Source organism: Mustela lutreola, chromosome 1 (genome assembly GCF_030435805.1).
Source record: "Mustela lutreola isolate mMusLut2 chromosome 1, mMusLut2.pri, whole genome shotgun sequence".
In the NCBI taxonomy this organism is placed as follows: domain Eukaryota; kingdom Metazoa; phylum Chordata; class Mammalia; order Carnivora; family Mustelidae; genus Mustela; species Mustela lutreola.
In genome coordinates, this window is record NC_081290.1 from 28,352,400 (window position 1) to 28,364,823 (window position 12,424).

General features: G+C 43.1%; 1 protein-coding gene across 3 annotated transcripts in view; it reads left to right on the plus strand.

Annotated features, from left to right (window-relative positions):
• The window catches only part of CORIN (corin, serine peptidase), a 250,143-nt gene that overhangs the window by 235,274 nt on the left and 2,445 nt on the right, over positions 1 to 12,424 (plus strand). For 2 of the 3 annotated variants that reach the window (XM_059162131.1, XM_059162120.1), the window contains exons 20-21: positions 3,882 to 4,153; positions 6,439 to 6,572. In XM_059162131.1, coding sequence (XP_059018114.1) covers positions 3,882 to 4,153; positions 6,439 to 6,572 — 406 coding nt within the window. The remainder of the gene's footprint in view (positions 1 to 3,881; positions 4,154 to 6,438; positions 6,573 to 12,424) is intronic. The other variant, XM_059162141.1, reaches the window with a different exon arrangement.

The following is a 12,424-nucleotide window of genomic DNA, read 5'->3' on the forward strand; positions in this document are numbered from 1 at the left end:
TAATACGCTCATATACCATTGATACACAGTTCCCTCACTCACATCCCCATTTCTTTTTTATTTTTTTAAGATTTTATTTATTTATTTGACACAGAGAGAGAGAGATCACAAGTAAGCAGAAAGAGAGGGGGAAGCTGGCTCCCGGCCAAGCAGAGGCCCAATGCAGGACTCGATCCCAAGACTCTGAGATCATGACCTGAGCTGAAGGCAGAGGCTCAACCCACTGAGCCACCCAGGCGCCCCTCATATCCCCATTTCTAACAACAGGTTGTGGATTTCCTGGTTTCTACCAGACTTGAGGAAAAAAAAAATTAAAGAAACTTTAATTTTTTTAATTTTTAAATTTTTGTATCACACTGAAAAAGTGGAAAAAACAATATCCTTACTGTTTATAAAAACTATGTAAATTTCCTATGTACTCTTTGGTGTGTTTGTTTTTGGTAATGTTAATGCCAGAAGGATAGTAGGTTGTGTAGCAATAAACTACTAGGTACAAGTTATAACATTTAGCAGTTTTATTTCTCACTATTAGAATTAGATTAAGCACAATATAGTAATTAAGTCTGAAATTTGTTACTTCATCTTGTTACAAATAATTTGCAGTATTCAACTATTTGAAATACTGCTCGTTATTTGAGCAAATGGATGAATATTTGTTAGAAGCAAAATTTAGTAGCTCTGAATCAAGGTCAAGAAGCTATTAAATACGCAGAAATTTGACAGAAATTGTTGCTTGATTTCAGATGCCTTAAATAATAGAATCTCAAGTGAATATTGAATTGCTCAAATGGCCATGCACTTACTTCTGTAGACAATAAAATGGAAGGGAATACAATACAATACAATACAATACAATACAATACAATACAATACCAAGGGAAGAAGGGAAGGAAGGGAGGAAGGAGAAGTGAGGAAAAGGAGGAAGGAGGGAGAGAAAGAGAAAGAATGGAGGGACAGAGAGAAAAGAGGGGATTGAGGAAAAGGAAGGAAGGAAGAAAGGAAAAAATAGAGGGGGATAGGAAGGAAGGAAGGAAAGATGGAAAGAAAGAAAGGAAGGAAGGAAAGAAAAGAAAAGAAAAGAAAGACATGCTCTTTCAGTGATGGCTTTATTTAATGAAAATAATTCTGTAGTATCATCTTACAATGCTCATGAGATTGCGCTTCCTGCATTTTACTATGATTGTTTCTTTGATTGTTCATCTTCATTCAAGTTTGTGTCGATGGGATCCTGTCTTTCTTGCTTGTTGTAACCCTTGCCCAATATTTGGCATGAAGGAGTTGCTATAAATATACAGCTTTCTACATGTCTATATCTAATACCTGTATCACAAAGAATGACATCAATTCCTATTTGTATAGTGCTAGAATTATTATTTTTCACAATGGCAAAAGGATAGAACGTGTGGGCCGTGTAGAGCAGTCCTTCAGTAGTGTACTCCAAGAATCCAGCAGTGCCATAAACAGGTTGAGTGCCGACCTTGGTCACGTCTTTCCTTACCCTTCTGAGAGGGTAATCTTTGCCATGCATGAGAACACAATGAAGAAAAGCATGCCAAGGAAAGGAGGAACGTGGGTGAGTTTTAATATGAGACTTAAAAGTCTGGATTCCCAGGCCCCAGCCCAAACCTTGCAATTGATATGGGGTGATGCCCAGAAAATCGGTGTTTAAAAGCTTCAGCCTGGGTTGAAAAACAACTGGTTAGTGGGTCAAATCAACCTACTTTAGTTGGACAAGATAAGGTCCCAAGTGGGGACAGAGGTGGCATGGCTCACTTACCCTACCCCTGAGGAGGGAGTATCCGCTAGGAAAGCCCCCTTAGCACTGCAGTCCTCTCCACGTCCATTCCTTTGCTCCTGGCCCACTCTGCTTGTCCAGAGTGGACTGGGACTGGGAATGGAAGAGAGGGTAGAGGGACTGATGAAGAGTAGACCTTGCCTGTGTGGCCGGATTTGGCCCCTAGTACATGTTTTGAAACAACATGCATTGGGCTGTCCTTAAACAAATACTTGTTGAGAAGCCACTGCATGTTAGTCCCTAGGCTCTGTGAATACAGCGGTGAACAAGACCAACCAACTCCCTGGTCTCACGGCGCTTACATTCTGGGTGCAAGGCAGAGAACAAACAGCTGTGCCAATGTCATTGATATCAGTGAGATGGAAATTAAAGCAAGGTCAAGAGTAGAGAGTGATGGGGGTGGAATGGAAATTAAAGCAAGGTCAAGAGTAGAGAGTGATGGGGGTGGAATAAAGCCTAGACTGGGTGGCCAAGGAGGGTGGCAGGGAAGAGGTGGTGTTGGAGCTGAGACCTCAGCGAAGAGAAGGAGTTAAGGTCAGAACCATATGGAAACAGAGAGAACAGAAAGGGGAGAGCCTCTGGGTTGGGGGTGTCCTCAGCGTATCCAAAAAGAGAAAGTCCTTGGGGTTGGAATGGAGCGGGTCATCTTAGAGGCCATGAGGAGTATATCTCAAGCGTGACTCAAAGTCCCTGGAGAATTATGAGCAGGAAATGGACTCAATCTAATTTTGTTTTTAAAAGGGTTACTCTGCTGCCATGAGGAAAATGGGCCAGTGTGCTAAGAGTAGAAGAAAGGCCACCACCTGGGAGGCCATTGCAGTCATCCAAGTCCATGACAGTGGTTTGTATTAAGATAGATTGCGGAGGAAGGAGAAATAGCAAGATTCTGGGTATATTTGAAAGTGGAGTGGTGAAGACTTGCTGATGAACATGGTGTTGGGATAAGAGAAAGAGATGATTCAGCTCTGCCACATGGTTATAAATACTAAATATCTGTAAGATGAATTCTGAATGCTTGGAACATAGTCAAATACATGAGAAGCACTGAAAATTCTTAGCTCCTATTAAACATACGAGCGAGTGTGTCAAATGGATAATTGTGTATTTAAGTTTGTAGCTCAGTGGGGAGGGTGGAGATGCACGTTTGGGAGTTTCCAGGATTTGGTGGCATTTAAAAACCACTGGACTCCATGAGATCTTAAAGGGGATAATTAGATTCCATAATCTCATCAAGGAATAAGAAGATGGACAGAAGAGCCCTGGGACATGTGGACATAGACTTGAGAGCAGAGGAGAAGAGGAGACAGGAGGAAAAAATGAAAGGAGGGACACCTGGGTGGCTCAGTTGGTTAAGTGTCTGCCTTCAGCTCAGGTCATGATCCCGGGGTCCTGGGATGGAGTCCCAGGTCTCCCTGCTCAGTGGGGAGTCTGCTTCTCCCTCTGCCTGCCACTCCCCCAGCTTGCGTGTGCACACTCTCTCTGACAAATAAACGAATAAAATCTTCAAAAATATATAAAAAGAAAGAAGAGTAAAAAGTCAAGGCTAAGACATCCCTCCAAGAAGGAGCAAGTACCTCAGAGAAATGGCAAGTTTTCAAGGGAACCTTCTGAAAATTTCAAGCCAAATGCTTAAAAAGGTGACCCGCGACTTCCAGCGGTCAGTCTCAGAGCATTGGTTTTGAACTCTCGCTGGGATTATTCTAGTCAGTGCATCTAAAAACACTTCACTCAGTTAACTTTTAGGACTCTCCATGTGCCAGAATTTCCTCTCTCTTCTTCGTGTCTTTTTATTATTTTTCCCACTCAGTGAAGCAAGCAACACTCCCCCCACCACGCCTGCCTTTCAAACTGAAACAAGTTTTATTTTCCAGAATCCCCCTATTCTAGAAGCACGAGTTTTGCTTTCCACGAGAATGCTTGTTTACAAATTGCTCAGAGCCTTATAGAAAGGCCTCTAATAAATACACACGTTGGGTGTGGAAAGAGCCATTATTTACATAAATAAGGTATTTTCAAAATCACATGTAAATTTCAAAATTTAAATTTGAGTTCAAGATGCCCATAGCTCTTGAATTCAATCTTTCAGGCGAGAGAACGCTGCCGTCTGGAAAGTGGTGTTTGGCATCAACAATCTGGACCACCCGTCGACGTTCATGCAGACACGCCTGGTGAAGACCATCGTCCTGCACCCTCGCTATAGCCGAGCTGTGGTGGACTATGACATCAGCATCGTGGAGCTAAGCGAAGACGTCAATGAAACCAGCTATGTCCGGCCGGTCTGCTTGCCCAGCTCAGAGCAGGCCTTGGAACCCGATACGTACTGCTACATCACAGGCTGGGGGCACATGGGCAACAAAAGTAAGTCAGGAGCCTCGGCAGTGCTTGCCTCTCCCTTTACACCCCAAGGCCACTGTGCCACCTCCCAGGCTTTGGCAACAAGTTCCGGTTTCCACTTCTAGAAGTGGAGCCACAAATGGCAAATGGGAGAGGGCAGTACTTCGTGGTACTTAGACCTGCCACACTCAGAGGCAGCCTCACAAATCCTTCTCCACGCCTCAGATTTTCTCCTCAGGGAGCCATGACCCACGCTGTTGGTCCTCCTGGCTTGAGACCGTCTTACCAGTGATTCCCACCCCGCAGGCAGAGTCCCTCGGTGGCTCTCTCGAGCGGCTAGGCTATTCCAGCCCCCTGTCAAGCTGCACACCTGGTCCCATTTCCTGCTCTGTGTTATGATTTGATCTTGTCAACATCTATAATACAGCCTGAAAGTCCGTCCAGAAAGAAAACTGACTTGCTATTTGCCTATTTAAATTGATTAAATTTGGCTCCCTGGTGATTTAAACATAAAACCTAAAAACATGAAAGAATTTGTACTGTTTACTCCCAGCCCCCGTAATGGACCCCCTCATTTTGTTTGACCTATTAAAAGTGTATAATACACTTATTGTTACACTAATAATAAGTAATAAGTGTAATAAGTGTAATAATAAGTGTAACAATAGTAATAAAGTATAGAATAAGACTGTAATCAATGAGATAGCTTCTTTAACAGCAAGTGCTGGCCGCTCCGACTTTCTCGAGTAACACCACGGCTCTCGGGAATGGTGAGGGACGTTGGTGTCCCACTATCTACCTTTGCAAATGCCAATCTGAAGCACAAATTTTTTGTTCCTTAAAATTTAGTCAGATAAGTTTTGGTAAGTTGAGTTTCTTTTCTACATAATCAATTGACAACAAAGAAAAAGCCGAGAAACAGGTGAGTCAGTGACTTCCGAAGCGCTCCCATGGAAGACCTTCGAAGGCAGACCTCACCATTCCTGTAGACCTCGGTTTTTCAAAGCTATAATTAGTAATGTGGTGTGATATAACAGCAGAATATACTCTATATCACCCTTCCTTGTATTGTTTCTATAATATCTGCATCAGACTCAGAACAGTCATGTAGCATCATACATACCACACATACGGTGCAGCGTGAAGGGTGGGGGTCCGAATTCAGTGAGAAAGGTCCCAATCGACCCTGAATTCCTAGCTTACCATAAAGTGGAAAAAAATAATAGCAACTGTCTAATTCACAGAATTATTGTAACGATTTAAGACCGTTGGCCCAGAAAACGCTGAGTGCACGTCCAGACCTACCACTAGTACCCAATAAATGTTAGTGACGGTTCCTATTACCATTCTTTTGACAACTCTCCAAAACTGTTTCCATCATATTGATTTTCCAGACGTGCTCCTTTCTTCCCATAAGATACTCTGTATATAATATAGACTGCTTCACCATCACTATCTAAAAGGGGAATGATGTGTATAATTTGTAGGTCTCAACAACAAAAGATTATGCTTCAGGAAACCCATCGTTATTCCGTGAGAACTTAGAAACAGAATTTGTGTGTTCCCTCTGCTGATAGCAAGGGATGGCTTTGTTCCTTTCAACATCTTTCTATCATCCCTTCAAGAATTACAGCTTCTGGGACACCTGGGTGGCTCAGTGGGTTAAAGCCTCTGCCTTTGGCTCAGGTCGTGATCTCAGGGTCCTGGGATTAAGCCCCGCATCGGGCTCTCTGCTCAGTGAGGAGTCTGTTTCCCTCTATCTCTTTGCCTGCCTCTCTGCCTACTTGTGATCTCTCTGTCAAATAAATAAATAAAATCTTAGGGGGAAAAAAAAAGAATTACAGGTTCTTACCACTGGTAATGGCCATGGTAACATGGTGAGACACAGTCTTTAAACCTAAGATAGAGTTCACCTTCCCCTGTTAGACCCGATGGGCGAGCTGGGCTAACCCCCCATCTGGGGCAGGACCCTGGCTTGATTTTTTTCTTTTCATCATGTAGCTGTTGTTCTTGTTGAAGCATATTTTAAGAGGGGAAAAGCAGGAGCCACGTTACCTAACCAAGGTATTGATGCCGTCTGTGCCTCAGTTTCTCATTAATAAAATAAAGGTGTTTGACTAGATGACCACTGTCAACACTTCTCACTGAAAATTCTGATGCCAAACAAGCCTTGTCTTTGGAATGGCATTTTAAGTAAATATGGTTCTCTGGGTATACAGAGGTAATCATTTCCTGTACGGCTTAGCCTCAGTTTTGAGTCAGATTGCCCTCTTAGATCTTTCGTTTCTTTTTCTTTTTTAAAACCCCAGTGCCTTTTAAGCTGCAAGAGGGAGAGGTCCGCATCATCTCCCTGGAGCAGTGCCAGTCCTACTTCGACATGAAGACCATCACCGCGCGGATGATATGCGCCGGCTATGAGTCTGGTACCGTGGACTCGTGCATGGTAAATTGCTCTGCGCGTCGCGAGGACAGTCAGTTCTGCGGTCGCGTCAGTGGGGGCCCTAGAAACTCATTATTATTCACATGCCACCCTTCGGGAATAGTTTTCAGAGACTGCTTATTACCTGAGGTTTAATTATTCACAGTCTGTGCTCGCTCCGGTGCCCGAGCGACCCCCTCCCTGCCTCCGTGCCCTTCGCTCCGGTTGCCTTCGGCTCTCTTGCCTGCCGCCTGGGACCAGCATCCCATCAGGGGGATGGCAGTAAAGCCCACACACACATCCCAGCTTCCAGGGTGTGTGACAGATGATCTTTGTCTCTGGAGTCGATCGCACTGGTGTTGCCTGGACCTGCCTCTGATGGCCAGCATGTCCTGAGCAATCACCGCACAGGACCTTTCAACACCCAGGGTTTCCGGTCACAGTGGTTTGCTGAGCGTGCTACCTTCCAAAGCAGGGAGGCGTTTTAATTTTTACCCAATAAATGCTCATTGACTATTGTACTGGCTCCCAGGGGAGAATAAAAAGGTACAAGTGCTCAAAGAAGCTTACTTTTTTTTCCCCATTTTTTAATCTTAATTCCAGTGTACTTAAATACAATGTGATGCTAGTTTCAGGGGTACAGCAGAGTGATTCCACACTTCCATGGGTCACCCTGTGCTCGTCATGGCATGTGCGCTTCTTAGTCCCCATCTCGGATCACACCCATCCCCCACCCACCTCCCCTGCGATAACCAGCGGTTTGTTCTCTACCACTGTGAGTCTGTTTCTTGGCTTGTCTCTCTTTTTCTCCTCTATGTTCATCTGTTTGTTTCTTAGATTTCACATATGAGTGAAATCATACAGTATTTGTCTTTCTCTGACTTTGCTTAGCATACTGCCCTCTAGCCCCGTCCATATCATTGCACATGGCAAGACTGCATTCTTTCTATGACCGAATATTCCATTGTATATACGTACCACATCTTCTTTATCCATTCTCTCAGTGGAATGGATAGTCGGGCTGTTTCCACAGTTTTGCTCTTGTAAATAATGCTGCGGTAAACCCAGGGGTGCACCTGTCCCTTTGAAGGAGTGTTTTTGTATTCTTTGGGTAAATGTCCACTAGTGCGATTACCAGATCATAGCGTGGTTCTATTTTTAACTTTTTGAAGAACTGCCATACTGCTTTCCACAGTGGATGTACCAGTTCGCATTCCCACCAACAGGGCAAGAGGGCAGCTTTGTCTCCACATCCTCACTAATACTTGCTTGAGTTTTTGATGTTGGCTACTCTGACAGGTGGAAGGTGGTATCCTGGTGTAGTTTTAATTTGCATTTTCCTGATGATGAGTGATGTTGAACATCTTTTTTGTGTGTCTGTGGGCCATCTGGGTATCTTCTTTGGAGAAACATCTGTTCATGTCTTTTGCCCATTTGTTGATTGGATTATTTGTTTTCAGGGTGTTGAATTGTAGAAGTTCCTTATCAATTTTAGAAACTAACCCTTTATCAGAATGTCATTTAAAAATACCTTCTCCCATTCCATAGGCTTTTAGTTTTGTTGATGATTTCCTTCACTGTGCAGAAGCTTTTGATTTGATGTAGTCCCAATAGTTTATTTTTGCTTTTATTTCCTTTGCCTCAGGAGACATCTCTAGAAAATATTGCTATGGCCGATATCAGAGAAACTACTGCCTGTTCTCTCTCATAGGACATTTTATGGTTTCAGGTATCATTTTTAGGACTTTAAAATTTTTTAGTTTATTTTTGTGTATGATATAAAAAGGTGGTCCGGTTTCATTCTTTAGTGTATAGCTGACTAGTTTTCCCAGCACTGTTGAAGGGACTTTTTCCCATTGGATATTCTTTCCTGCTTTGTCAAAAAGTAATGAACCATATAATTATGGGTTCATTTCTGGGTTTTCTTTTTTTTTTTTTTTTTTTTAAGATTTTAAAGGTTTTTATTTATTTATTTGACAGACAGAGATCACAAGTAGGCAGAGAGGCAGGCAGAGAGAGAGAGAGGAGGAAGCAGGCTTCCCGCTAAGCAGAGAGCCCAATGCAGGGCTCCATCCTAGAACCCTGGGATCATGACCTGAGCTAAAGGCAGAGGCTTTAAACCACTGAGCCACCCAGGTGCCCCTTGGGTTTTCTGTTCTGTTCCATTGATTTTTGTGTCTATTTTTGTATCAGTATCATACTGTTTTGATTACTACAGTGTTGCAATATAATTTGAAGACTGAAATTCTGATACCTCTTGGCTGTTTGGGGTCTTTGTGGTTCCATATAAATTTTAGGATTGTTTGTTCGAGTTCTGTGAAAAATGCTATTGGTATTTTGATAGGGATTGCATTAAATGCATAGGCTGCTTTGATAGCATAGACATTTTAACAATATTTGTTCTTCCAATCCATGAGCAGGAATGTCTTTCCATTTCTTTGTGTCATCTCCGAATTCCTTCATCAGTGTTTTATAGTTTTCAGAGTACAAGTCTTTCATCACTTTGGTGAAAAAACAATTCCTGTAAATGGACTTTTTTTTCTTAATTTCTTTTTCTGCTTTAAAGAAGCTTATACAGAGTGGGGAAGGCAGTTATTATATGCCCCAGCTAGGAAACACTTTAGTTATTACACTGTTGTGGGGTAGATCAGATCGTCCCTCGTATTTTTGAATTGAAGAAGAGTTTGACAATGTTATTACTGCTAACACAATAAAAGAACACTTTTGGTAGCCTGTTTTAGAATGGGCAAATCAGAGGACCGGAAATGGCCCAGTGGTGATTCCTTCGTTGTCATGGCAAACAGGGAGGCCAGCAGATCGCTTGGCGTTTCACCAAGGTCACAGTCTCTTCTGCCTCCTGGCCATGAATCAGTTGAGGTGGGCTGCCTTCAGGCAAGAGGCCCAGGTTTGATTTCCCAAGCCAAACACACCAAAAAAACACAAACAAACAAACAAACAAAAACAAAAAAGAAAAAAAGAAAGTGTTTGGGAAGGCAGCATGATATGGGGCTTAGGACATAGGATTTGCAGCCTGAAACTTTTGGCTTGAATCCCATCTCTGCCTGTAAGAACAACTTGACCTGGAGAACTTATCTAACCTCTCTAGCATCACAAGCTGGGGCTGATTCTAATTTTCGGGGTGTTTTGAGGATTACCTGATCACCTACGTCATGCCGGCGAAAGCCCATCTTTCACTTCCACACGTGTGATGTCTGACACGCTCACTCAGTGAACAGTAGCTGTATAATTCGCACTGATCAGTTAGTGCTTGTCGTGTTCCAGTGCTAAGAACCCATTTAAGCCTTATCAGCCGTTCCTGTGGCAGTGTTACTGTTTTTGCTGTTTTAGAAATCAAGAAAACAAGGGAGCTGAGGGGTTAAGTCATTTTCCCCATCTTGGCCGGCATGAAGGTGGTAGAGTGAGGCTATGAGCTCAGAAAGTGCTCAGAGTCCAAGTGCTCGACTGCCACACTCTCCTGGAACAATGATCCGTGTGCGTACATTTCTCCCTGTCCCCAGGAAGGTTTGGAGTTGTGCCCCAGACTGCTGCCTCTTCATCTCTAGTCAATTGCTAAAGGGAAGAGAGGAGACTCTTTGAAAGAGAATTGAAGTCCAAGCACAGGCAGGCTCATGTCATGTCCAGTAGGAGCTAGGTCCAGCCAGCCTCGGCAGTCTTAGGAATTCAACGCTGCGGCGGTCTTCAGTGCATACCAGCTAGTCTCCAGTACATCCCCACGGAGAAAACAAAACAAGTCCTCCAAAGCTCCTTTTGACCAGGTCCGGAGCAAGATTATTCACAGAACCTTCATTATCTTCCTCCCTGGCATCCATAGGACACTCTGGAAGCTGTGGACCCTTCTGTTAAGGTCTAGAAATCATGGGGTTCAATATTGAAGCCAAGCCTAAACTTTGGCCGAAAGCCCAATATTGCGAAAAGGGGACGGAAAAAGAGTGAAATGTGCCCTTTCCTGTATTCTTCCTTGCATTCAAATTGCTCCTTCCTCCCCCTTTTCACCTGACAAATGTCTTTTGGTCTCATGAGGCCTTGCTCAAAACCCACACCTTGGGAAGCTACTTTTCGCTCCCCTCCAGCAGGCCGTAATCCCTCATTCCTCTGACGACTCCTTCGTGTACTGGCCCTTGGACCTGGCTTTCAAGTAGAGTTATGCGTCTTACCCAAGCAGACTTTTGGCCACTCAGAGACAAAAAAATCCTGTCTCCTTCATCTTCATAAATCCTACACAGACTCTGGCAAAGAGTAAATGCCAAGCAATTATTTGGCTTAAATCTTAACCTGGAAGTATAGAGATGCTAACCTGTACATGTCCTGTTTTATTTTGTTTTGTTTTGAAGTGCTAATTACATTTATTTTTATTGACAGTGTCTCTCAGTATATGGAATTCCCCAGTCACCGTGTGCCCCTTTCCCATTCTCCTCTCTGAAGAGCCTTTTTTTTTTTTTTTTTTTTTTTTGAAGAGCCTCTTTTTTGAGAGGCAACATAGGTCCCATTTGAATCACTCTCTGGCATAATAAACAGCTCAACGTCAGTCAGCCTCTTAGCAGTCCTTTTGTAGGAGGGAAGGTGAAAAATCGTGCAATAGGTCTAATAAAATGTTTTTAGTAAATTTTGCTTTAAAAAACTCAACTAGGCTTTCAGGCACTCATTTAACCCCTTGTGAGGACCATCATTATTTAGGCTTACGGCGTTGGTCAGCCATACACGTAAAGACGGCTGTTTCCACAGAGGCACACAGCACAGTCAAACATCTTATTTTGCTCGAATAGCGGTGGTATCTGCTCACACGTCTGAGAGGAGAGCCCAGTAGTTACAGAGTCAGAGTCATGGTCATGGACCGCGTGGGTCTAATTCGAACCCTGCCCACAAACAGGGTACACACCTGTGCCGCAGTCTCATCACACGGATATTGTAATAATTCTTAGCAACTCACAGGGCTCTCCTGAGCAGTAAATGAGCAAATCCAAGGGAAAGTGTTTAGAGGAGCATCGGTTAACCCAATCAGCATTTTTCTCCAACATGACCAGGGGGACAAGACCAGCTATGGACTTCCAAGTTTGACATCCTTCCAGGGCAGGAGTCTGTGTCAATCCCCACCATGAATTCATATACTTACTTCTTTATTTTCTAGGCTTTCGATCCCTCTCTTTTGAGGCCATGCAGAACACACCTAATCTCTGATCTTTTCAGATGTAGCCAATATTCGTGCTTAGAAAGCTGAAGGGTCTCACTGCTAATCCTATGTGGGTGAAAGAACAGTCCGCCGAAAGTGTCAAGAATGAAAATCTCCGTGCACATGAGATAGAACAGAGGCGACAAAGAGAATACTTCGCTGTACATAATCCGATGTGCTCTTTAACACTCACGTGCACTAACTGAAAAAAAAAAATCCTAAGAACTATTAAGAAACAGCAAGTTGCCAGTGTCTTTCACTAAATGCACTCATTCACAAAACAAGAATCTTGAAAACAAACTTATTCTGGAATATTTTTCTAGTACTATTGTGCGGAGAAAAGAAAATCTTTGATTTGAATGTTCCATTTTGGGTACTTGCAACATTTATAAAGTGGCGGGCGCAGTTAGAAGAATGAGATCAATTAGGAGAGAATTTTTTCTGATACACTAAATTTAAAGAAAAATTATGACCTATTTTGACAAGCACAGGAAATGGCTGAGAAGTCTGATTTCATGGAAATAAGAATGTAGTCCTTTTTCAAGGGACCCCCATTCTTTTAAAGATCGGGGTTTAAAATGTGCATTTGAAAGTCCATCTATGTAGTGCAAAGCCTACTCCCTCCAGTTGGCAACGAAAACTTTTGCCAAGAACTTTTAGCCAAGAAGTTGGCTAAGCTGGGTTTGGT